Raw genomic sequence first — 27,436 nt, 5'->3', positions numbered from 1 at the left:
GAGACAGATGCAGCCACCCGGCTTGTTAACCCTTGAAGGGCAAAGGACACATCCTGTTTTCCCTTGGGAGCAACCTCACAGGGTCAGTCTGCTTATCTACAAATGTGTGAAGCCATAAGGATCAAGAGGAAGGGGAAAGGACAGGAAAATTCCATTACTCATGCCAGGCTGGTAGGTTGCATACATCTTGTAACAATCACACTGAAGTGAAAGTATCCTTCCATCACCTAGATGCCATCTCTATCAAATTTAAAGCCAGGGATGCCCCTTGCTCACTAGGCGCTGTTCCTCACAGCTTTGATGTAGGGATGGGCCCCGCGAACCCAGCAGAACCTCAGAGAGAGCGCATGGAATGCCTGTGCCATCTGTGTCCTTCTGGGCGCACACGCTCACCCATCCCCCAGGCCCCCGTGAGTCAGAGGTCATGAGCTACCTGACTCACGGTCACCAGGTGTCCCAGACAAAGGGACAAAGGGGCTCTTGCCCCCAGGTATGGATTAGACCCAGACGCGAACGTTTCCTCCCGCACGTAGGCAACTCCATGATGTCATGTATCATATGATACTCTCCCGCTCTCCCGCCTCCCGGTACGCCCCTATTGCCGCCCCTATTGTAAACCCTAATAAAAGGTGCCAGGGCCTAGCACACGGTAGAGTTGCCGGATCCAAGGATCGCACGCTTCCTGCCGCTGGCTCTCTCCACCGGATGATATCACCGCGTCTCGCCTCTTCCTTGCGACCCTCGCGGGCCGACTTCACTTTTTACTTGGCTATAACTAAGGAGCAAGTGGCAAACTTGAAGGACAATTATAATGGGCAAGGAACACACCAGAAGTCCTTTTTTTTTCTTTGGCTCATTCCGCACATGCAGAATAATGCACTTTCAAACTGCTTTCAGTGCTCTTTAAAGCTGTGCGGAATAGCAAAATCCACTTGCAAACAGTTGTGAAAGTGGTTTGAAAACGCATTATTTTCCGTGTGCGGAAGGGGCCTTTGTGTTTTGTGTTTTTTTGCATTGTGACTTTGTGACATTGAAATAAAAGACATTGAAATAAAAGATTCAGAATGTAGTTATATAAGGATTCGACTTTTTACTTGGCTATAACTAGGGAGCAGGTGGCAAACTTTAAGGATAACTATAACTGGCAAGGAAGAAATCAGAAGTCATTTTTCCCCTTTTTTCTGCTTGTGGGGTTTCTTTTGTTTTTTGTTTTGTTTTTTTGTTTTGCTTTTTGTATTGTGTGTGTGTGAAGGAGCAGACATCAAAACAAAAGATTAGGATTTAGATATTGGCTTTGTGGGTCCTTAAAAAGTTGTAATAAAAATCAAAATTAATAGCTAAAACCTGCTTTTTATTCAGTCAGATCATTCGTTCATTCAAATGAATTAGTATTGCTGATTCCAACTGGCAGCATTTCTCTGAAGTTGGGCTGCCAACCTCCAGCTGGGACCAGGAGATCTACTGGAATGACAACTGCTCTCTAGACCAGGGGAGGCCAAACTTCCTTGAGAAGTAAGGCATGTAGAATAAACTTCAGATGTTTGAGAATAACAAGGCATAACAAATACTACACACATGCTTGTTATCCTTCATTCATTCATTCATTCATTCATTCATTCATTCATTCATTCATTCATTCATTCATTCATTCATTCATTCATTTATTAGCCACCCTGCCCCGAAGGGCTCAGGGCGGCGTACAACAATAAAAGCAGGATAACAATTAATATAACATTAAAACCAGCAATAGCACATTCTAATAAACTAACATCTCAGAGAAATTTTTGTTTTAAAAACCGCAGATGGCGATAAAAGCCCTCCCTTCCCACCCACTCACCCACCATGGCCCTGGTCTGGTAGATCTTGTTCTTAACGTTTTGCCTGCATCTGAGGCTGACGTCTTCAGAGGTGCATCACAGATGGAAGTCTGTTACACACTGTGTCACTGGACACAGGTAGGTAGAACTGAGAGAGTTTGTAGAGAATTGTGACTGACCCAAGGTCACCCAGCAGGCTTCATGTGGAGGAGTGGAGAAACAAATCCAGTTCTCCAGATAAGAGTCCGCTGCTCATGTAGAGGAGTGGGGAATCAAACCCAGTTCTCCAGGTTAGAGACCACCAGACCTACACAGCAGGAGGGGGGTTAACCCTTTCAGTCCTAGACAGCTTCCCCTACTGAACCCCGCCCCCACCCCTGCAATGCTACCATTAGGTTCGAAAATACAGGTGTCCTAGTATTTTCTTCCAAGGTTTATAAGAGAATTGGGGGGGGGGGAGGAAAGTGTTTGGACAAATGAACCTCCACTACAGGACGCACCTTTCTCCCCAATTCCCATAGCCTGTATGCAAATTAGGGCTGCGTGCACCCAACATTTATTTTTGAAAATGCTTGGGAAAGGAGGGTTTGACCCCACACCTTGAATAGGATTGCCAGCATCCAGGTAACACCTGAAGATCTACAGAAAACATCAACCGGGCATAAATAATAACACAAAGAACAGCAAAAGGTTTGGCGAAACCCAAAAACAACAGCCCAATGCAAGGAATAGTGCAAATAAATTTGTGACAGCTATATTCTAACCACGGCTATGAATAGCCTGATGTAAATATACCAATAAGTAAAGCAAGGACATTCATCTATATCAGCACAAAATAACAGGACGTCTCATTGTAAGGACAATTCGCATCCAGTCTCTGTATGGTGAGGCCACCGTAAGCTCACCACACCGCCAAGGAGCGTTGGAATGGAGTCCAAGTGTCCACCGCCAGTAATTTTCACCATATGGCTAATAAGGCTATTCATAGCTGCGATTTTTACATAAGGCTATTCATAGCTGTGATTAGAATATAGCTGTTACACCTGAAGATCTGCCAGAATTAGAACTGATTTCAAAACAGCACCCATTACTTTCCCTGGAGAAAATGGCTGCTTTGAAGGGTCGACTGTAGGGTATTACACCTGGGCTTCCCAGAGACCCACTAATAGTGGGCAATCTTCCAGCTATTGCTGTTTCTGCCCCCCACCCCCCACCCCATGCTCAGCTGCTCAGCGGGTGGCAACACGCCAGCCAAAAGGGAGGCAGCGCTCAGCTTCTATGCATGATGACGTCACTTCCGGCGCCATGTGGAAGCGCTGGCGTTGCACGGAGGGAGTGGGGCGGGGGTGGAGACACTCTCTCACTTTCACCAAGACTGCACGGGAACCATAGAGGTTCAGAGGCAAATGCTAGAGCAGGGATGGCGAACCTTTTTGAGACCGAGTGCCCAACTTGCAACCCAAAACCCACTTATTTATTGCAATGCCAATTAAGCAATTTAACCTGAATACTGAGGTTTTAGTTTAGAAAAACACAGTTGGCTCTGAGGCACGCGTTACTCGGGAGTAAGCTTGGTGAAGCAACTGTGCGACACTTTGAATGGGTGAATCACTACCCTAGGAGGGTTTACTCGGAAGCAAGCCCCATTGCCAGCAACTGAGCTTACTCCCAGGTAAAGAATTGTGCCCAGGCCAGCCTAGATGTGTGTGTGTGGGGGGGTGTGTGTGTGTGTGTGCGTGATTTTCCGCCCCCTTACATGACGAACTCTGTGCGTGCGTGCCCACAGAAAAGGCTCTGTGTGCTACCTCTGGCACCCGTGCCATAGGTTCGCCACCGCTGTGCTAGAGTGTCTGGAAGTGATGTCATCACGCACAGACTCTGATCGCTGCCTCCAAACATCTCCTGCCATCTGGCACCCCTGAGCCTCACGGGGGTGGAGCGGGATATAAATCCAATCAAATAAATAAATCCTCTGAGATTCATCCCTCCCAAACTTTGCCTGCCCTGGGCTCCCCATCCAAATCACCAGGAATTGGCCAACTCGGAGCTGCTCACCCTAATTCTTACAGTGAACGGTGAAAAGAGACTCTCGTGGTCCTCTAAAGCAAGATTTACTGTGGCAGAAGCTGTCATGGGCCATTCCATCATCCCCCATTTCTAACTCCTCTTCTGCCAAAGGGGTGATTTATAATTTTGTCAGCACAGACAGCACGAAGATTTAGCCCCTAGAACAGTGGTGGCGAACCTATGGCACAGGTGCTAGAGGTGGCACTCAGAGCCCTCTGTGTGGGCACGCGTGCACAGAGTTTGTCGTGTGATAATAGTGTAATTATTTCAGGGAGATTATTAGCATTAAACCTAAGACCTAGTTTTGGGGAAGCAGTGTAGGTAAACCTGTTAAGCGCTGTTAAACCCCACTGATTTTCATGGGAAGAACAAAAGCATGATCCTTTACCTGGGAGTAAGCTCGGTTGCTGGCAATGGGGTTTGCTTCTGAGTAAACCCTCCTATGGTGGTGATTCACCCGTTGGAAGAGTTGCACGGTTGCTTCAAAGCAAAGCCACCGACTACCACCAAGCTTACTCCCGAGTAACGCACGCCTTGAGCCAACCGTTTTTTCTGTACTAAAACCTCAGTATTCAGGTTAAATTGCCATGTTGGCACTTTGTGATAAATAAGTGGGTTTTGGGTTGCAGTTTGGGCACTCGGTCTCGAAAAGGTTTGCCATCACTGCACTAGAAGCATACAGGAACCGGACTGGACCAGATGCAGAATGTTTGGCAAGATCCATAAGTCCAAGCTTTGCCAAAAAAAAAAAATCGCTTCTGGAGAATGACCAGCTCTGAGGTGATTTATCAGTCTCACTGAACCCAGAATGCCAAGCTCATTCAGTGGAAGCAGGGAACAGATGCTTCCTCTCGACGGAGACCTGGGCTCCCCTGCCAAGCCTGGGCCCAGAGCCAAGATGACAGGCAGCCGATCCATTCTCACACCACTGGATACCTCATGGTTTTGCCAAGAGGGTCTGGATCCCACCCCCCACCCCCACCTCAGCAGGCCTGGCTCCTCTTTCAACGTGCCGATGTTCTCCTCTGAAAAATAATACGTCGCTTCCGAGGTCTGGCTGGAAACTCAATTGGATTTGAGTAACACAGAATGGTACCCTGAAAGGGGATGATTGTGTGTGAAACACGGCCTCAGCTTCCAAGCCAGGGGGGGGGGGGGGCAACTGAATTTTGCATCTGACTTTTCCTCCAGAAGACTGTAGCTCCAGCCATGGGGGGTCCAAGCAATGACCCATCTAGACCAGCATCCTGTTTGGCATAGAGGTCAACCAGATTCCCATCTCCCCGACAAAATGGTCTTCAAGTAGGGTTGCTAGTTCTGGGTTGAGAACCTCCTGGAGATTGGGGGGGCGGGGTAGAGTCTGAAAAAGGTAGGATTTGGGGAAAGGTGGGACCTCAGTGGGGTAGAATACCACAGAATCCACCCTCCAAGGCAGCCGTTTTCTCCAGGGGGATCTGTAGCCTGAAGAAGAAGAAGAGTTTTGGATTTATATCCCCCCTTTCTCTCCTGCAGGAGACTCAAAGGGGCTTACAATCTCCTTGCCCTTCCCCCCTCACAACAAACACCTTGTGAGGTAGGTGGGGCTGAGAGAGCTCCGAAAAGCTGTGACTAGCCCAAGGTCACCCTGGCCTGGAGGCCAGTTGTAATTTTGGGATATCTCCAGGTTCCACCTGGAGCCTGGCAACAGTACTCTTCCAAGGAGAGACTTCAGGCCTGTCTGACCCTGTATTAGTGAAAAGAGGCCACTTTCTTCAGACAAATCAATCTCTATTACTTGGGGATGAGTTATAATCCCAAGAGATCTCCAGCTATCACCTTGCCAGGATCTGTCGACTTCCCTGCCATATTAAACAGATCAGCAAATATATACAGTCAAACCAATACTAAAAAATCTGAGGCCAGCCCAGCCTAGGAAACATGGACTGTATATATAGTGACACAAGGCAATGAACTAATCGGTATATGCAATTAGTTTGAGTATAAAGTCAATAGATAATTCATACACCGTTCATAAAGATAATTCATAAAGATATATTGTGATTATGTTATAAGTAATATTCAACTGGATAGAAAGGTAATAACAAAACACACAATGAGGGCACTTAGGCAACCTAAGAAACGTGATGGGACTGTACTTAGTAACAAATTCTCAAAAGCATTGTATAAGATGTCATAAACATTGTACATAAGGCAAGAAACCTGTAACATTCATATTGCGTTCCAATACATTGAAAGAGTTCCCTGCCATAAATTGAAAGAGTTCCCTGGGACTTCCCTGCCATAACCAGACTCTTGGGTGCAGAAATCGGTTTATTGAACAGCAACACTGTGAACAGACACAACTGAGGCTTGCTGGAACTGAGTTCCACTACACACTCTCTGTCCCCTTCCGCACACGCAGAATAATGCGTTTTCAATCCAATTTCACAATGGTTTGAAAGTGGATTGTGCTATTCCCACTGCTACAAAGTGCATTGAAAGCAGATTGAAAGAGCATTATTCTGCATGTGCGGAAGGGGCCTCAGGTTCATATCCCCTCTTCCGCAAACACCCCTCCAGCCCCACCCAGCAGTGCACAGCCTCCAAAGCCAAAACTGAGACAAGGGCTGGGTTGGCTAGTCTATCTGCAAGGACAATTCCAATTTAAGCTAAAATAAACAAAATTATGGGTTTGACAGGACAGAGAAGCAGTGGCGTACCTAGGCAAACTGGAGCCCTTGGGCAAAACCTGAGTTTGATGCCCCCCCTCCCCCATGGGCGGCCACCCTCTCCCGCTGTGACTAAACAACAATTTTTTCCACAAGGTCTGAAGTTTGGTTCAGGGGGTCCAAAGTTATGGACCTTCAAAGGTGTAGCCCCATCTCCTATTAGCTCCCATTAGAAACAATGGGGGATGGGGACACTCCCTTTGGGAGTCCATAACTTTGGACTCCCTAAACCAAACCTCACCAAACCTGGGTGATATCATCAGGAGAGTCTCCCGAAAAATCCCTGAAATTCTGGTGCTGCTAGCCTAAAAACTGCGCCCTCTGCAGGCCAAAAATGAAAAAAAACACTGAAAATACAAAAAAATCCCACAAACTTAATCCTGCAGTGCCTTTATGTTTCACAGGGGGGCGCCTCAAGCAACTGCCCACTTTGCCCAATGGGAGGAACACCTCTGTAGAGAAGCAAGAATATTTGAAGCTTGGGCCAGGTCAGACCTGGTCTCATCGTTCCTGCTGTGTCCCTCCAAGGTTTCAGGATCTCAGATGACTTCTCGAGGTCCTTGAATGGAAGATCCTGAATTCTGGCATCGTCTACGTGTAAAGCAGGGACTCTGACTACACGAGGTTGAACCAGATGTTATGGCCTTCACGGATCTGACCAGTGGACAATGGTACCATTTTACAGAAGAATCCGGACATTTAAAAATATCACGGCGGCCTGATAAGGACCCGCAGCTCAGTAGGACCAATCTTGTTTTCCCCTCCCCATGCACATCTTTGAAGTGCCAAAACAGCCACTCCACGGCTGTTTTGGTATTTGAAAACAATGCAGGGAGGGGGGAGAAGATAGCCTTAGCAGTGGAGTATCTAGGGGGGATAGAGGGGACAGATGACCCAGGTCCCATTCACATGGTTCAATGGGGAAGGTGCATTTTGGCCACCTGCCCCTCCCTCTCTCCCCCCCACACCTAGCCTCCAGCCAAACTCCCCCTGCCCCCCTGCCGCCCCCTGCCAAACTCCCTCCATGCCCCTAGCACTGCTCAAATGGGTGGAGGAAAGCTACCCTGTTTCCCCGAATATAAGACATCCCCCAAAAATAAGACACAGTAAAGGTTTTGCTGAAGTGCGAAATATAAGGCATCCCCCGAAAGCAAGACGTAGCAAAGTTTTTGTTTGGAAGCATGCCCGACGAACAGAACACAGAAAAATAAGACATCCCCTGAAAATAAGACATAGCGCAACTTTGGGAGCAAAAATTAATGTAAGACACTGTCGGGGGTGGGCGGTTTATAAATTTGATATATAAATACATACATACATACATACATACATACATACATACATACATACATACATACATACATACATACATACATACATACATACATACATACATACATACATACATAAATAAATAAATATTCGGGGAAACACGGTAGCTGCATTTAAAACGCCTCTCCGAGCAGTGTTGCAGTGGTGGTGGTGGGGGGAAATTTGGCCTGATTATGGTCGGGGGGGGGGGTGCAGCCCCTGGGCGTGGTTTTCTAATGGCTCATCACTGAGCCTCAGTCTTACCATGGGTCCTAGCAAGACTTGTGGTGTTTTTAAATGGCTGATTTTTTCTCTCTAAAATTGTGTTGACATTCATGAATCAGGCCTGTGGACGACATAACACCTAGTCTGGCCCTCAGCTATCCCTGCTGCTCCCTAAGAAAACATATTACAGGTGGCAGCATTACTGGATAATACCCCAGGAAACTAGAACACTCAAGGTCAGAGAGAGGCAGAGGGGGTGCCAGCGGAATATTTTCTAAGCTGTGGGGCTGTGACTGAGAAGTGTCTCTCCTACATCATCAGCCATTTAGCCTCTGACGGCCGTGGTGTTGAGAGCAGAGATTCAAGCTACAACTTCAGGAAAGCACTGGGTTTACACGCAGGAAAGTGGGTGTAAGATCGAGTGGGGTAGAATAGTTCGTTTGCCAGCTGTAGGTTGGGAAGCGCCTGGAGATAGTGGGAATGGAGGCTGGGGAGGGTTAGGGGAGGGGAGGGGCCTCAGCAGGGCCAATCCCGTCGATTGAGCCCACCTCCCAAAGCAGCCATTTTCTCCAGGTGAACTCACCTCTGCAGTATGGAGAGAACGGAAACAGCTCCCAGCTGGAAGGTGGAAAACCCTGGCCCCTTCCGCACACACAAAATAATGCGTTTTCAAACCACTTTCACAACTGTTTGCAAGTGGATTTTGCCATTCCGCACAGCTTCAAAAAGCACTGAAAGCAGTTTGAAAGTGCATTATTCTGCATGTGCGGAATGAGCCTCTGTGTTTATGTATTTATTTACATTATATATACACATATATACATATGTGTATATATACATATATGTATATATACATATATACTTGTACATATATATACAATTATATACATATACTTCCAGCTGGGAGCTGATAATATATACATACACAGTAGAACCTCGGTTTTCATTGCCTTCAGTTTTCATCAGTTTTGGTTTTCATCGATTTTTTCAGTGAAAAATTTGCCTTGGTTTTCATTGGTTTGCAGTCAGGTGCAGGGCTTTGTGGAGAAAAATCACCCGGACAAAGCTGTTGCCGGCCGTGTCTGCAACTCGTTTAATGACAATGTCTTGCCCCATTTCAGACAAATCTTAAAGAAACAGACCTCTTTGGACAGCTTTCTGGTGCGACATTGGTCCACTGGTTCTGAAGCTGGTCCCAGTGTTATTGTTTGTTACTGTTTTCAGCATTAAACACTATGTTTATTCACCAAAAAATGTCTTTTTTGGTATTTTTTTGGTATGTTTTTTTTGGGTATGTTTTTGGGAGTGCCTAGAACGGATTAATTGGATTTACATTGATTCCTATGGAAAAGTTTGCCTCGGTTTTCATCGGTTTCGGTTTTTATGGCCAATTGGAATTGTAGTCCATGAACATCTGGAATGCCATAGGTTTGCCACTACTGCTCTAGTGACTTCCCTGTTTAGTTTTTACTCGATGATAAGGATCCCATTGTGAGCAGAATATGGCCGTGGTGGCGATTGGCCATGCTGGCAGGGGCTGATGGGAATTGTAGTCCATAACATCTGGAGTGCCAAAGGTTCGCCACCACGGCCATATTCTGCTCACAATGGGATCCTTATCATTGAGTAAAAACTAAACAGGGAAGTCACTAGAGCAGTAGTGGCAAACCTCTGGCACTCCAGATGTTCATGGACTACAATTCCCATCAGCCCACCACTGGGATATGGAGAGGGTTGGCATCATGTGAAATTGCTCGGTTTACAGTTCATCAACGTGATTGCTGTGCCTGTATTTTTGCTAGTTCATTGACTGTAATAAAATGAATGAAATGTTTCTCTCATGTTCTTATGTTCTCATTCTGGCACTTCTTACGATCCTGATTATTCAGTACTGAGCTCGACCAGCAGAAGATGCACAATGAGAACACTGCCTCTGAGCACACACAGAGTAATGCAAAGCATGCTCCTTTAATCTAAAGGGCAGATCTGCAGGTTCTAGACCACCTCTCTACACATGAGCATAAACTCCAACTTTACAAACTTTTAAAAACATTTTGAGGCAGGAAATAAAACATTTCTTCCTTGGAGTTCCACATTGTTTCCCTCTGCCCCTTGGGTTCTGAAAATGTTTTATTTCCAGTCTCAAAATGTTTTCAGTGAATCCCCTTTCAAAGCTATTCTTTACACTAAAATGTTTTCAGAAACAGCTTCACTGCTGTGTGATACTTTAGCTCATTCCGCACATGCAGAATAATGCACTTTCAAACTGCTTTCAGTGCTCTTTGAAGCTGTGCGGAATGACAAAATCCACTTGCAAACAGTTGTGAAAGTGGTTTGAAAATGCATTATTTTGCATGTTCGGAAGGGGCCTTTGAGACAGCTCTCTGCCTTCCCTGAACTTTCTCCTTGGCTTTTTCTCACCTCACTCTCCATTCCCCCTTGCCTTTTTATTTGCTCATTTCTGTGACTTTTGCTCATGGGGGTGGGGGGTGGGGGGTGGGGGTGGGGGATGGGTAATCTTCAGGCCGTCAATCATAGGAGGTGTGGAGAATCACAGCACGAACTTGTGCAGCACTGAAACACGATTCATCCAACAAACATTTTAAAAAGGGGAAAGTCAGGTAATGATGGCCATGAATAATTCTGATGGGGTGAGTGCAAACATACTTCACGGTAAAGGACCCAGCGCGGCGTAATGGTTAAGAGCAGGTAGATTCTAATCTGAAGAACAAGGTTTGATTCCCCACTCCTCCACCTGAGTGGCAGAGGCTAATCTGGTGAACCAAGTGTGTTTCCATACTCCTACATTCCTGCTGGGTGACATGGGGCAAGTCACAGTTCTCTCTGAACTCTCTGAGACCCACCTACCTCACAAGGTGTCTTGTGGGGAGAGGAAGGGAAAGGAGCTTGTAAGCCACCTTGAGTCTCCAGTGGTGCCCACAGAAAGGTGGGGTATAAATCCAAATTCTTCTTCTAAAGGGGGGGGATTTGTGTGGAAAGGGCCCATGTGTTGATTAAGGCCATTTCCCCACTTTTAAAATGACATCGGTTTCGTCTGGTCCAGGACCTTTTTAGAGCGAGGGTCGTGTTCCCGGGCTTCCCCACTGCCTCGCGCTCCACGCGGGCTCATCAAAAGGCGCCGTTTTGAGCAGTGCCAGAATGACCCGCGCTGAGGGGGCGCAAAAGCAGCAGAGTCGGGGCGGCTGCGTTGTTGCCGCCCCTGTAGTAGGGAGTGCAGGTGGACCCCATGCTACTCGGCGAGAGTAGCGCGCAGCAAACGGTGAGTGGGGAAAGGGCCTAAGAGAGAACCAGATCTCTATCCAAGTGCCAAAATCCAGGTTTCCTAGCATAATCCAATTGGTTCTATAGAACCGAGCCCGGCTGCCTCCATCTAGACATTGTGGTTTTTGCTGGACAGCTCATGCAGTTGTGTGTAATCCACCTCGAGTCAGAGCAGGAAAGGCAAGTGACAAATAAACTAAACGTCCCCCTCCCCCACTGAACTGAGCAGAAGTACACAAAACTGAGCTTGTTCACGGGGACACCACTGGGACGTCTCCATTTAATGACTAAAAAGACGGAGATTAAAAATGATTAAAAAGAAAGACCATCCAGTCCAGTCCGAAAGCAGTGATGGCGAACCTTTTCAAGACCGAGTGCCCAAACTGCAACCCAAAACCCACTTATTTATCGCAAAGGGCCAACACGGCAATTCAACCTGAATACTGAGGTTTTCGTTTAGAAAAAATGGTTGGCTCCAAGGCGTGCGTTACTCAGGAGTAAGCTTGGTGGTAGTCGGTGGCTTTGCTTTGAAGCAACCATGCAACTCTTCCAACGGGTGAATCACGATCCTAGGAGGGTTTACTCAGAAGCAAGCCCCATTGCCAGCAACCAAGCTTACTCCCAGGTAAAGGATCGCGCTTTAGTACTTCACATGAAAATCAGTGGAGTTTAATAGCGCTTAACAGAGTTACCTATACTGCTTCCCCAAAACTAGATCTTAGGTTTAATGCTAATAATCGAGCCCAGCGGCCCAGGCCAGCCTAGATATGTCTGGGGGGGGGGGGGACTCTGTTTGCACGTGCCCACAGTGAGGGCTCTGAGTGCCACCTCTGGCACCTGTGCCATAGGTTTGCCACCACTGTCCTAAAGCATCCCTGACAAATAATCACCCAAGCACCGCTTCAACACCTGCCAGGAGGGAAAAGCCAGAATATATCTGTGCAAGTCCCCTTCTGAACTGCCCTTGTCGTCAAAAAGGATTTGTTTCCAGAGTTTCCTAGTTTGATCTCGAGTGCTTACCAGTTACCCCCCACCCCACCCCACCCCCCAGAACAGTCTCCATACTGGCGGCATTTTTTTATTTCCCCTTTTCCAATCTTGGCCAAGGCAGATTTCCAAACAGGATCCCAAGACCAAAGCACACAATTGAAACAAAGGTGACAAAAATCCCAATTATTTGATCGCTGCACAAGTGAGCATCAGTCGGGGGCGTGTGGAGGTGGAGAAAGACAGAAGCGTTTAGGAGACAGGAGCAGCAGTGGCGTAGGAGGTTAAGAGCTCGTGTATCTAATCTGGAGGAACCGGGTTTGATTCCCAGCTCTGCTGCCTGAGCTGTGGAGGCTTATCTGGGGGATTCAGATTAGCCTGTGCACTCCCACACACACCAGCCGGGTGACCTTGGGCTAGTCACAGCTTTTCGGAGCTCTCTCAGCCCCCCCCCCCACCTCACAGGGTGTTTGTTGTGAGGGGGGAAGGGCAAGGAGATTGTCAGCCCCTTTGAGTCTCCTACAGGAGAGAAAGGGGGGATATAAATCCAAACTCTTCTTCTTCTTCTTTAAATCATGTGGTTCATGGGAACATTAAAGAGGAACGGTAGGGGGTTCAGGAGGCATCAAGCCTGCTTTAGAAACAGAAAATTCCAAACTCCGGAAAGACTAAAAACAACCACAACCTAACATTTGTTTTTTCCTTGCTCCAAAAGACAGAGAGGAGAAGAGCTCCACTTACCCACGCAGAGTATCTTGTCCCCTCCGTCTCACTCGGCTGGGTGGTTGCTTGTGCTCGTAGCTTGTAAATCTGTCCGCCTGGAGCTCACTGTCCAGCTGGCCCTTCGCACCCTCCTCGTAGCACATGAGAGCTGCACATCCCAGCAAGAACCTGGCCAGCCACGCAGCTCCCATAATGGTGGGCCCCACTGGTGACCACCCAAGACCACCGGCCTACCGCAGGGACCCTGAAGCCGAACAGGAGGAAACGGTAGCCGTCTTTCTGACCCTGGAGAGGAAAACAGGACAAGGTAAGCCAAGATCAGGACAGACTCTATGGCAAGGGTCTTTATGGCCCTCCCGATGTTCATGGACTACAATTCCCATCAACCCCTGCCAGCATGGCCAAGTGGTAGGGCTCATGGGAATTGTAGTCTATGAACATCTGGAGGGCCAGAGTTTGAAGATCCCTGCTCTATGGTGCTGCAGGGTGTCTGCCACGTCGTTGCTCTGGCGCCGCCCCGAAGCATTGGCTTTGCTTCGCAAATTTCAAAAAACGCCGAATTTGAGGTTCTTTAGAATTGCCCCCTTGTTGCTCTGATGCCTTACTCTGCCGTGAAAAACTCAATAATATTACACCCATGCGTACTCCAACTCACTAGGTGAGTATCATTTTAACATTATCTTACTATCACAAATATACAAAAAATGTTTAGTAAGTACACCGTCAGGTATGGCTACAAAACCTCTAGATTAGGTTTTTATTTCGGCAGTCCTTTGTCAAGCCAATCTGTAATGTACAAATACAAGTGTCAATTAATCCTTTCATTTTCATATAATTAAACAAAAACCCAAAGAACCCTCCCAATGCACTTACAATTGTTGTACAAAGTATTCTTTTTCTCACTCCTCTAGGAGCACAACTGTTTTTTCTTACACTATACAAAAAAATAAAACATTCATATTATTCAATATTAAACCTAAATTTTCATATAGATAATAATCCAACATTTTTCACTGTAAAAATTCACCTAGATCGTTTTCAAACTGAATTTCAAGTTTCACTTCAATGGCTCTTCTTCTACAAGAGCAAACAAAATGGGAGAAGAAAGAAAAAGATGAGGAATTGTATTTGTACATTGCAGATTGGCTTGACAAAGGACTGCCGAAATAAAAACCTAATCTAGAGGTTTTATAGCCATACCTGACGGTGTACTTACTAAACATTTTTTGTATATTTGTGATAGTAAGATAATGTTAAAATGATACTCACCTAGTGAGTTGGAGTACGCATGGGTGTAATATTTGTGACAGTACCTGTTGTACACCTGCCTTGATTATTATGGTGAAAAACTCAATGGCAGCAGAACCGGGGCCATTTTTCCCACCTCGCCTCTCTGGCCTGCCTCACCAATGAACAGGCGCTGAGGATCGCCCCCCTCCCCCCGCCCTTGCAGTGGGAAAAAACCTCGGTTTTTAGACAGAAAAGCGGCGTGTGCAATTGGCCCGAATGGGGTGGCGGCGATTCTCTCGCACACGCAAGGATTTTAGACAGGAGGGTCGAGGGCGCCAATACTCAGCGCCTGTTTCGTGTTCAGAGTCATTTAAAACAAAAATTGTGGGAGTGGGGAGAACGGGGGGAGATTCAGCCTATCAGAACGCGGGAAACGGAGGTTGTCCGCACATGCGGGGAAGACACTGTGGAAGAGCTCGCAGGGCAAAGGGGGAAGTGCTGGGCTTGTGAAGAAACAATTGGGGCATCACGCGCCAGTCCTGCCTCGAATCCCAGGAAGAACCGGGGAGCAGTGAGGAGTCAAAAGCAGGACAGAAAGCACCGTGGCAGGTACGCTCCGGGATCTACTACAGGGCATTTTGAACATGAAAAATCAGCCCAGAACTCCTGGGGAGGCGAGCATCAGAGCCCGTCTGCCCTTATGCCAGCGGTTGCCCCTTTCAGTCATGCGTGGCAGGGGACTCCCAAGAGCTCAAACCAGTCCAGGTACCGTCTTCCCTGGAAGTCCACTACCTTGCAAGCTTGTTGTTAGGATAAGGGGATAAGCAGAAATATGCATGTTGCCCTCCTTGGAGGAAGGTTGAGGTCCCCTCCCTCACTAACCGTGGGCCTTTCAGGATCTGCTGCACCGCAACACAGAGCGCGCCTGCAAGGAAACCTCTGTCCTTCACTGTGGGGTGAGCAGTCGTGCATAATCAGAACATTAGAACATAAGAAAGAGCCAGCTGGATCAGACCAGAGTCCATCTAGTCCAGCACTCTGCTACTCGCAGTGGCCCACCAGGTGCCTTTGGGAGCTCACGTGCAGGAGGTGAAAGCCGTGGCCTTCTGCTGCTGCTGCTGCTCCTGATCACCTGGTCTGCTCAGGCCTTTGCAACCTCAGATCAAGGAGGATCAAGATTGGGAGCCATAGATCGACTTCTCCATAAACCTGTCCGAGGCCCTTTTAAAGCTATCCAGGTGCGTGGCCATCAGCCGTAGAGTCCGACTCCAAAGCATCCATTTTCTCCAGGAGAACTAAACTAGTCTAGAGGTGAGCGGCCATTTTAGGGGATTTCAATATCCCACCTGGAGGTTGGCGCCCATAACACACATCCATGAAAACTAACAAGGGCATGGAGCTGAAAACTAGGCGGTGGCACGAGCCCTCTGGAGTTCCTCTTCCTTCAATCATTTGCAGCATTTAAACAAGAGCAAAGATTTTGCTGACAGCTTCAGGAAGGCTATTCCATAAAAGAGCCGCTGCCAAAAAAAGCCCTGAATCTAGCTGCAGTTAATTTCGCATGGACGTTTTGCTCCACTTGGGGTTTTTTTTCCCCACAGGACATCCTCCCCTAGTTGTCCACATCCCTGGCTCTTTCCCCAACCTGGCTTGATACAATCCTTCCGAAAAGACTGCTGCCCAAGAGTGTTTGCGATGCCTGGGAAACACGGGCTCCTATCCACATAGCAGCCATTTTCCCTTGAACGTGCCTCGTGGCTGCCGCTCCCCCAGTAGCCACCAGTAATAGACATAGCACTGTAGAGTTAAGCTACAACCGTAAGTCTCCTTCTTCCAATCTTGAACTGTGTTGCTGTGTCATTTACTTTTCTTTTAAAAAAAATACCCAGTAAAATAGGAGGGGGAACAGCATTCTGGGGACTTTGGAACGTCAAGTGGAGAAAAATTCCGCACATGCAGAATAATGCACTTTCAAACCACTTTCAGTGCTCTCTGGCCCCTTCCGCACATGCAAAATAATGCGTTTTCAAACCACTTTTACAACTGTTTGCAAGTGGATTTTGCTATTTCCCACAGCTTCAAAGAGCACTGAAAGCAGTTTGAAAGTGCATTATTCTGCATGTGTGGAATGAGCCTTTGAAGCTGTGCGGAATAGCAAGATCCACTTGCAAACAGTTGTGAAAGTGGTTTGAAAACGCATTATTTTGCATGTGCGGAAGGGGCCATTTGGACACTCTGTTCTCGGTGCAAATGCCTGTCAGCAAATCTTGGTAGAGGAGGCAGTGTTGGGGGGCAGAGTTTGGGGGCGGATGTGACATCACTGTGGGATACTCTAGGCCAGGGGTCTGCAACCTGCCGCTCTCCAGATGTTCATGGACTACAATTTCCATCAGCCCCTGCCACCGATGGCCAATTGGGGGCTGATGGGAATTGTAGTCCATGAACATCTGGAGAGCGGCAGGTTGCAGACCCCTGCTCTAGGCAGCCTTGCCTATTGTGTTTACCACAGAAACTAGAGGAAATTCCTAGACTAGAGGTCCCCAACGTGGTAACCTGCTGACACCTTGCTTTGCGCTCGCCAGGTGTTTTAGAAAGTGAGCAGGGCCAGAGGGACTGTTGCCCAGCAGGGCTTCTGATTGGCTACTGCAGATCGGATGGACTGTGCAGATTTTTTTTTGGTAAAAGCATTCTTTCTGCACATGACCACTGCAACAAGCCGATCTGCTTTGTGTGACTGAAGGTAAACTGTGCGTATGCAAGAAAATACTTTTGAACCATGTGTTCACTTTCAAAGGAGTCCTGCTAGGCAGAGCTTCTGCCTCAAGTGCTGAAAAGTCACTATTAGAGCATAGGTGTCAAACTCGCGGCCCTCCAGACATCTGGAGGGCTGCGAGTTTGACACCTGTGTATTAGAGGTATGCATAACTTCACTCCCTGACATTTTGTGGTTGGCTCCGCCTCCTGGGGCCAACATTTTATAATTAACCTGTGTCAGAATTCCAAAGGTACCTACAGTCTCAAAAAGTCCTGGAATGTGTCTATGGGCGTTTCCCCACTCTTCACGATCCCCCCTATGCCGCGCGCCTGGGCGTCCCCAAAAGGCGGCGTTTTCTCCAGCGCCAGGGATGCCGCGCGCTGAGGGGGCGTGACAGCGGCAGCGTTGGGGCGGCTGCGCTGTCGCCGCCCCTGTCGTGGGGAGTGCCTGGTGACCCTGCGCTACTTGAGGAGAGTAGTGCGGGGCTTACAGTAAGTGGGAAAAGGCCCTATGTCCGTGGTGGCGAACCCTTGGCACTCCAGATGTTATGGACTACAATTCTAATCAGCCCCTTCCAGCATGACCAATTGGCGTGCCAAAGGTTCACCACCACTGCCCTATGTGGATGTCATTTTGTTCTCCTGTTCCTTGATTCCTTGGGGGTGGGAAATTGGGGGTGGTGGTGGGTGATTCCCTACCTCAAGTGAGTAAATAGGCATCCTAATTTGCCACAGCAGTGAGAACTCTGAGGACAATCATCACTGGTGGAAGCAACAACTGATCGTCCTAGCTATGCTAGAGGAGGAAATAACCAGTAGGCATTGGTCTGAGGAGTGGAGGCTCTACACAAGCTGAAACGGGGATAGTATCCTTTCAGTGGACCACAATATGGGAGAGGCAGTCCTTCAGGTACGTGGCCACGAAGGCCATGAAGATATTAAACGTAACAACTACCGTGTTTCCCCAAATATAAGACAGTGTCTTATATTAATTTTTGCTCCCAAAGATGCGCTATGTCTTATTTTCAGGGGATGTCTTATTTTTCTGTGTTCTGTTCGTCGGGCCTGCTTCCAAACAAAAACTTTGCTACGTTTTACTTTCGGGGGATGCCTTATATTTTGCACTTCAGCAAAACCTCTACTACGTCTTATTTTCTGGGGATGTCTTATATTCGGGGAAACAGGATAGCACAACTAATTGAACTTGGAAATAAACCAGCAAACAGCTCAGCGAGCTCAAAATAGAAGCAACCTGTGCCCACCAGCTGGTCCCAGCTAGTAAGAGGGCTACTACATTTTGCCCCACCTAACAGTTTCTGAATGGTCTTCAAGGGCAGCCCCACGTAGAACGTATTGTGGCAGTCTAGCCTTGAGGGTACTGTTATGGAACAGTGTGGGTAGATTCATGGGATCCAACAAGGGAACGAGCCTCTAAACAAGTTGCAATTGATAGAGAGTAGTTTTTGCCGTTAGTATCAGAACCGTTGCTGCAAAATCGCTCCCTTCGCAGCAGGGAAGGAGTTGTCCCAATTCAACCCCCCGGTAAGGTTGCAGCCAAGGCATGATTAGAACCAACCCGCTGCCAGCTCACGATCTTAGAGCTCAGATTGAATTAATTTGCATTAACAATTCCAAGTTTTAAAAGGTGGCAAGATTTTGCAGCGTGTGATTTTTCTCAGCGGTGGGAGAGGGCGGCATGAGAGAAAAAATGTTTGAAAGCATTTTGCAAATGTTACATAAATCTTCCTTTTTCTCACTCCTCTACGAGGTCTCTGGGGGAGCGCAGAGCCCTGCGTCATCCTCAGCACGAGCCACGCTTGAGACACTCCAGTTATCTGCTCAAAGAATGCTTGGCCCCTTTCCTGTTCCCGATTTGGGCAGACACAGCAAACATCTCATCCTCTCCTCATCAACTATCTAGAAGCAGATGCCTCCAACAAATCAAGCACCTCCACAAGCACAAGGAAGGCATTTGAACCTTGCGCATAATGCACGGTTGGAGTCAACCTGGTCTCCAACTGGAGATATTTCCAAAGCCCTGATCGGCGTTCCTCTGGTTATTCTGAACAACTACATGTCAGGGTCCTGTTTCCGAAGTGGAACCGGCATTTTAGAAATCCTCAATTATCTCATTTTGTTCATTTCTCAATTGTGGCCAGACGCAGTGGGCCGCGGTCTGTCCATCCCTCCATCCCTCCACACACACACCCCCGCCTCACTGTGAGGCAGCGTGGTTTGGTGGTTAAGCGTTCCTCTAATCTGGAGATCCACGTGAAGCCTGCTGGGTCAGTCACAGTTCTCTCCGAACTCTCTCAGTCCACGCGGAAGCAGGCAACGACAAACCACCTCTCTGGCCTTTGAAACCCTGATGGGGTCATCATAAGTGATCTGTGACTCGTGGGGGCTTTGTGGGGACCTTCCTCACTCCATTGATAAAACACGTCAACCTTCCCAGTCTTAATGCACGTTGAGCTAAGCAGGATGACAAGTGCGGTGGCGTAGTGGCCACGGGATAGGTGGGGGCACTGCGCCCTGGGCACACGCCATTGGGGTCATGTGGGGGTTGGAAAATCGCCACCCTTGCCCCTCCCCATTCCCCCCTCGCTCTGCCTCGCCAGGCCCGGCAGAAGCCACTGCCGGGCCAGTCTTGCTAGGCCAGGCCCAGCGGAGGCTGATGCTGGGCCCCCCTGGCTGCCCCCGCCCTACCAGCCAAGCCCGCGGCCTGGAAAAGCCTGGCAGGGTCAGGCTGTAGGGCTGGGCTGGGTGGCGGCCCCAACAGGCTGCTTTTTCAGCCGGCTGCTCTTGGCAACCAGCTGAACTGAGGTAAGTAGGCAGGTGGGGCTTCGTGGGAGGGGCCCGCGGAGGGTGGGGCCCAGGTGCCATTTCCCCCCCTACACCTTTGAAGAGGTGTTTGCGCTCCTTGATAAGAACAGTGCGTAAAAGCAATGCTTATGGGCAACTTTTTTGCGTGGTTTTTTAAACCAATGCATCAGTGGCGTAGGCTAGAACAGCGATGGCAAACCTTTTCGAGACCGAGTGCCCAAACTGCAACCCAAAACCCACTTATTTATTGCAAAGTGCCAACACGGCAATTTAACATGAATACTGAGGTTTTAGTTTAGAAAAAATGGTTGGCTCCGAAGCATGCGTTACTCAAGAGTAAGCTTGGTGGTTGTCAGTGGCTTTGCTTTGAAGCAACCGTGCAACTCTTCTAACCGGTGAATCATGACTTTAGGAGGGTTTACTCAGATGCAAGCCCCATTGCCAGCAACTGAGCTTACTCCCAGGTAAAGGATCATGCTTTCGTTCTTCCCGTAAAAATCAGTGAGGTTTACCAGCGCTTAACAGGGTTACCTACACTGCTTCCCCAAAACTAGGTCTTAGGTTTAATGCTAATAATCGAGCCCAGTGCCCCAGGCCAGCCTAGATGTGGGGGAGGCACTCTGTTTGTGCGTGCCCACAGAGAGGGCTCTGAGTGCCACCTCCGGCACCCGTGCCATAGGTTCGCCACCACTGGGCTAGAATGAGCAAATGGACCGGACAAACAGAAAGCTGTCGCCAACTGTGTCTACGCCAGTTATGGACCTTTTAGAAAGGAATTCTCTCAGGGCCAAACTAGATGTGGCGGCATCCTCGTGTCCACCAGAGGGCCAATGCCGCCATTTTAAAGTGATTTCAAAATACCATTAGGGCCCAATCCTGACTGGATCAACAGTTCAATGGGTTAAGGAGCTCTTGCCCCCCCCCCTCAAATGCAAAAGGAGCTGCAGGGTGTGCGGCTGTTCTGACACTTGAAAAGGCACATGGCCGGGAGGGGGAGGGGGGGGCAGTTGAACCGTTGCAGCATTTAAAAATCACTTTACAATAGCCACTGGATCTTCATGCTGGACACAAGAACTCCGCCCTGTCTAGTTTGGCCCTTCGTGAAACTGGAATAAAGGAACTAACGGAATACAGAAAACTGGCTCACCCTGATGTAAAAAAAACACAAGAGCCCCATATCCCCATTTTTAGTTAAAGGTCCCTTTCATATGATGTACAAGCACAGGACGGGGACTTCCACACATAAGGCACTTTCAATCCACTTCCAGTGTACTTTTCAACTGGATTTTACTGTGCAAAATGGGAAAATCCACTGGCAAACGGTCCCTAAAGTGCATCATTCATACGGTGACCAGACGTCCCGCTTTTGGCGGGACAGTCCCACCTTAAAACAATTTGTCCCGCGTCCCGCAAGTTTTTTGAAGTGTCCCGATTTTTGTAAGGCACGCCCCAGAAGGCAGTGTGGCAGCCTCCCGCGCATGTGGCCACAGGAGCACTGCCTTCTGGGGCGCTCCTGGTTTCCCGCCCTGTGACAGGAGCGCCCCAGAAGGCAGTGCGCTCCTGCGGCTGCGCGCACGGAGGCGCCTGCCTACTCGCCTACCCGCTGATTAAGGTGATGATCTGGTCACCTTAATCATTCAGCATGTGCAAATGCAGTAAACCAGAACTGATCCAAAGGATGTAGCCCAACCCAGAGGTCCAAGATTCTACCATCCATTTCACCAGAAGGTAAGTAAGGGCCATGGGTGGCCAGTTAGAAGAGACAGGTCTAACCCACGCAGGCCTATCCACTAGCCATTCTGTAGCACAAGACCTCACTCAAAGGGTCACAGAAATGTTTTGATCCTGCCCTTTTCCCAACGAGCTCACATTAGCCCCTCCTTCATATTTTCACGGCAACCTGGCGAAGGTTAGGCTGAGACTGTGTAACCGGCCCAGGTCACCTGGCAACTTTCATGCATGGGGGGATTTGAACCGGAACCTCTCAGATCTTAGTGTGAAACGGTGACAGTAGGCCACACCGAATGCTCGTGTTAACTTGTGAATTGGCACTAGGGTGCAACCACGCCACAGTTGGGGAAGGCTGCCCCCCTGAGGTTTTCTGCTTCAGCCTCCTGCAGTGGCGTAGCACCAATGGGAATGGGGGGCGTGACACCCCGGGCATGTGCCGGTGCAGGGATGTGGCGGGGTGGGCGGTGCCTCGGCAGGGGTGCAATTCCCCCTTGCTCTGCCCCCGGCCTCCTGGGTGTTCTGACGGAGCAGAGCAGCCGTTGTGTGCCATTGACGAAGGAAGGATGCCTGCCTTCCACCTGGGGTGGTGATTCTGTGGGGTTGCCAGCTCTGGCCTTGGGACTACCTGAATATTTGTGGGGTGGAAACTAGGGAGGGAGGGGTCATGGGAAGGGCCCCAATGGGGGGCACAATGCCACAGAGCCCACCTTCCAAAGCAGCCATTTTCTCTAAGCAAACTGACCTCTCGTCGCCCGGAGATCAGTTGCAATCCCAGGCGATCTCCAGATGCCACCTGCGATTGTTCTTAACGCATTTCCGGCATTAGGAAGATTACTATGTTTCTGCACAACTGGCTCCCAGATAAGATTACATGTTGACAATGCAGGGAAATTCCAAACTAAGCATTAAGATCAAGGAATAGAAGCTGGGGCCTGCAACCTGCGGCTCTCCAGATGTTCATGGACTACAAATCCCATCAACCCCTGCCAGCACGGCCAATGGGAATGGTAGTCCATGAACATCTGGAGAGCCGCAGGTTGCAAGCCCCTGAGTAGAAGCATTCATCGCAAACGAGATCAGCTGTGACCTCCATTTGGAAATCTAGGAAAATAAGCAGAGATTGCAAGCAAGGAAGTCCCTTGAATAAGCCACTGAATGAAACAAAGGCCAATTCTACTCAGGCCAAATAGAATGGGTTGAGGCCCTTTTTAAAAGCGTTTTGTGTGTGTGTGTGGGGGGGAGTTTTCACAGAACTTGCCCCCCAAACGCTTCTAACCCATTCCATTGGCCAGAGCCTGAGTTTTCCCTTAACCCAGGTTTCAAATGCTTCCTGTTTGCCCATGCAAACTGCAGCAAACAGGAAGCGTTCAATTCCCCCCCCCCCCTCCTTCCATCCACCATTATGGTGGATTCCCCAGGCAGCTGCCATTAGAGTGGATTCTCTAATAGGCAGTCGCTATGCCATGCAGATAGGTGGGTGGGTGGGTGGGATTCTTGAGGGGGGGGGGGATTCTCAGCTGCACAGTCCACAGGGAAACAAGGCGTTTCCTGTGCGAACCGTGCCGCCTGCCGGGATCCCAGTGATCCTGGCTGGCTCCTGCACCCACCGTGTAAATGGCGGTACAAGCAACTGAAATGGGTTTCATGAACCCGTGTTGATCGTGCAGAATCAGCTAAGGAGGAACTGGCTCCTGTCAGGATAGATAACAAGGAGAATGATAAAGCATTTAAAGGGACATCACGCAGTATATTGAGCCTCATATTTAGATGTCTGTCTATGCTGACAGAACTGTAAAAAGGCGCTACTTACTGTGGCGAATGCCATTGTGTCAATGGCTTTGATGAATAAAAATGGAATAAAAACCAATTGTTAAAACAGGTGCCAAACTTGCATGGTTGTCAGCGGTGGGATTCAAATAATTTAACAACCGGTTGTTTACAAGCGCCATTTTAACAACCGGTTCTGCCGAAGTGGTGCGAACCGGCTGAATATCCCACCACTGGTTGTGCTCCTCTTATTCTCCCCGCCCCTTAGACCACCTGGAGACAGGCCACCCTACCTTTCACCAAGTGTACATCTTTGGGAGGGATGCAGCGAGGGAAGGAAGGAGACACCTGCAGCAGAATAAACCAGGGTTATCTGGCAGGTGACAGATGCTGCTGCCACACGTTCCCTTCATGGGCCACCCCTGCTGAATTCATAGGTGACACACCGAGAGAGCCAAAGCATGCACTAAAGGTGTTGTGGTCTTCCCTGCACGGGCACTAGCCAATAGGACCTGACGGAGAAAGAAACTTGGGGGAAATGGCTTCTGAGCAGAATCTATCCCGCTAACTTTGAATACATCCCTCTGTGCCTCTGGTATCCTGAAGCACCACAGTAACCCCCTCCCCCCACCCCCATCCAAAGATCTTGAGCTGTGCAGGTCATGTCTGAGACATCAGAGAGTTACTGTAACATTATGGATGAGGGCGTGGACTGAGAATCCCCCAAGCTTGAAAACCAGCCTAAGTCCAAGGGGGGAGGGGCTGTCTAGAAATCTAATTAAATTAAATTAATTCTTTTTTTAAATGGCCACTTTGACTGTGACAAGGGATGAATTCGGGCCTCCCTTACATGATTGTTCAAGATTATGGATTGAAATTGAGCGCCAGTGCAGTGTAACGGTCAGTGTGCCAAACTAGGGTCCAGCAGTCCCGAGTTTGAATCCCCAGTTTCCCGTGGAAGTTCGCTGAGTGACCTCGGGGCAGTCAAATTCTCAGCCTAAAGTACCTCCCAGGGTTGTTAAGATAAAATGGAAAAGATCGGAACAACGTCAGTCGCTTTGGGCTACAGCTAGAGAAAAAAATGGAGGTATAATTGAAGCAAATAAAATAAAACATGGGGGGAGAAGTTACAATCTAGTGAGCAAGAGTGAGCCAGCATTACATCTCACCTAAACAATGGGGGTGTTAGAATGCCCCCCCCCCATCCCACCCTTTGTTTCAGGAGCTCATCCCCGTTTCGTCCTCCTAACAACCTTGTGAGGTAGGCTGTCTTCATAGTGAATGCTTGTGATGAGTGGGGTTTTGAATTCAGATCTGTCTACTTCTAGTCCAATACTCTCAGTGGTGCTGGGGTAAGCTACTCTCTTGGCCTCTGCCCCTTTTCCCCATCTGAAATGTGGGGACCATACAGACCTCCTTTGCAGGGCTGTTGTGAGAGTCATTAGACTTATCTAACCACTTTGAAAACCCAACTTCTCCTGTGTAAGCAGTACCGTGTTTCCCCGAATATAAGACAGTGTCTTATATTAATTTTTGCTCCCAAAGATGCGCTATGTCTTATTTTCAGGGGATGTCTTATTTTTCTGTGTTCTGTTCGCCGGGCATGCTTCCAAACAAAAACTTTGCTATGTCTTACTTTCGGGGGATGCCTTATATTTCGCACTTCAGCAAAACCTCTACTATGTCTTATTTTTCGGGGGTGTCTTATATTCGGGGAAACAGGGTATTATCTCCTTTGTCAATGTAATTTTTTTTAAAAAACCACTTGCTTGGCCTACATTTATAAGCCATCTCAAGTCACGACAGAGAAGGAAGGCGAGGAGTTTCAATGGGTCAATAAAGCATCTCCCCCAAGGTTTTCCTCTGCGTCTTTCAGTCCCAGCCCCACTTCCCACCCAATCGCTGAAGCACCCCCCCCCCCGTGCCAACTCTTTTGACTCGGTGCAAGACAGCCTTGGCGACATCTAATGGAGCTCCTGGGTACAACATGGCATCATGCGCTTTCAATTAAGCCAGGTTAGATCTATCGAAACTATCTCTCGCAGCAGCGTAGGATTGACCACAGCCCATTTGCGAAGGCAGGCCACCCCTTGGCCACGGCCTCCACCAGCAAGCAACAAGCCCACATATGTGGACCAGGTTCCCACGGTGCCGATGACTGCACACGGAGTTCTGGACCCTGGAATGTGCCAAACATTTGCCATTAGAGGGACCCAAAAGTCTGAGACCCTCTTTCGATGGTGCGCACCCCTAAATCCTTGCAGTTCCCCACCCTGTATGGCAATGAGAAGTAGGAAAAGCCCTCCAAGCCACTTCTGAGACCACAAAAGGAAGGTGGTTAGAAAGGAAGGGCCCCGGAGCAGAAGGCATCGCATAGAGTTGCAAACTGCAGGAGGGAAGGGGAGTCCCCCTTTTCAAGCCTTTCCCACCAGCGGAGGGAGGGGAGGCTGGCTTGTGTAGCCCCCCCCCCCCCAAACGACTGGAACCGGTTGAAGGAACAAAGAAAAAGGTTTTCTCTCCCTGCAAAAAGCTCCACTCCACATGTCTGGAGGCGGAGAGAAAGGAGCATTCCTAGAGACACACAATGAAATGTCCTCCCTCCCTAAGGTAAGCCCAAAGGAGCAGAACAGAGAAGCCCCAAAGAACAATCCTAAGGCGGAGGGACCATCCCTGGTGCAAAGCCACACTCCGTGTGCCGTCATGTGCTTGCGATGCGCCTTCCATTCATTCTTGTGCAGGAGAACTTCTGATCCGGTTCTCTCCTCCTCCTCTGCCCCCCCATCCTAGCTCAAGCTCTCTGAAAAAGCAATCAAACGACCCCCTTCCTTGTCATTTGGGGGAGAGAGTGTCTGGGGGGGGGGAAGCACCCCAAAATCTTCTTACACCCAGAAAGAATGAAGCCAGAACAAAAAGCTGGAAAAGTCCATATGTGAAGAGGGGGTGGGGGGGATTTCTGCCCTTTTTGGGGTGGGGGGGAAACTTTTGTGTCCTTTCAAAAGCCCCCAGACAAGCCCAGAGACAAGCTGGGGGGGGGGGGGGGAGGAGAGAATCTGGACTAGGAAAGAATGTCAGAAGCGAACAAAAGAAGTTGAGGGGGTGGGTTGATGGGGAAAGGGAAGAAAGAGAGAATCAGGGAGTTGTAAAAGTTTAACCAGGGAGGGGGGGGAGAAGAAGCACTCCCCCTTGTTTAAAATCCATCCCACCCACCCCCCTCCCCCAAAAGTTACCTTTGGGGTTCCGCAATCCGAGATGAGCCCAGAAGTTCCTTTGTTTAATTCAGAGCCAGGCAGAAAGAAGGGAATAAGATTCCCCGACCCTTGGAGGAAAGGCAGGGGGGGGGGGGAAAGGTACACCCTCGTCCAAATTGGGCAGAGGGGAGGGCCTTATAGCTTGGGAAGGGGTGCTGGATGGGGGGGGGGATGGAGCAGGAACGCTCCAGCATTCTTCCACCCAAAGTTTTTAACTTCAAGGAGAGAGATGGAGGAAGGAGGTTAACTTTAACAGGCTATCCCTGCAGGGTTCTTTTGTGCGCTTGTCTAGCTTGGGGTGGACCGGGCTGTCTGGATTTGGGCCCCCTGTCCCACCCGACAGCCCTTCCACAAAAAAACACAGTAGCGGGGAGAATTTTTGTCCCCCAGCCCCCCCTTTCCCCCCAAACAGAACTGAACCGTGGAGCAGTGCCGTCCCAACGGTTCACTCGGGCGGAAGTTTCCGCAGCAGCCGAAAAATGGAGAGGCTGGAAGCCAAAATGTGTACATTCCCGGTCCTGATCCTGGCCAGCGCTTGAATGTTCACATGCAGAAGGTCAGAGGACGGAGCTTGCCACGTTGACCCCTCTCCCAAAAGAGTCTGGGCGCTGTAAAAAAAAATGGTCACGGCGAATTGACCTAGCAAACTTTCAAGTTGCACAGAATCCCTGCAGAAGTTTTCTGTGAAACCCAGAACCTCACACATCCCCTCCCTAACCCAATTGGGTCCATGTTCACAATGAACTGAAATGAGTTGGGTTCG

General features: G+C 49.0%; 1 protein-coding gene across 1 annotated transcript in view; it reads right to left on the bottom strand.

Annotated features, from left to right (window-relative positions):
• FBN3 (fibrillin 3) overlaps positions 1–26,799 on the bottom strand; it is a 223,189-nt gene extending 196,390 nt beyond the window's left edge. Inside the window, 2 exon segments of the mRNA XM_048496904.1 lie at positions 13,139–13,405; positions 26,653–26,799. Coding sequence (XP_048352861.1) covers positions 13,139–13,311 — 173 coding nt within the window. The 5' untranslated portion in view covers positions 13,312–13,405; positions 26,653–26,799.
• Between the last annotated feature and the right edge of the window lie 637 nt (positions 26,800–27,436).

This window comes from Sphaerodactylus townsendi, linkage group LG05 (assembly GCF_021028975.2).
Source record: "Sphaerodactylus townsendi isolate TG3544 linkage group LG05, MPM_Stown_v2.3, whole genome shotgun sequence".
NCBI classification, from domain to species: Eukaryota; Metazoa; Chordata; class Lepidosauria; order Squamata; family Sphaerodactylidae; genus Sphaerodactylus; species Sphaerodactylus townsendi.
Note: the sequence above shows the minus strand (reverse complement) of the source record. Positions and strands in the feature narration are given on the sequence as shown.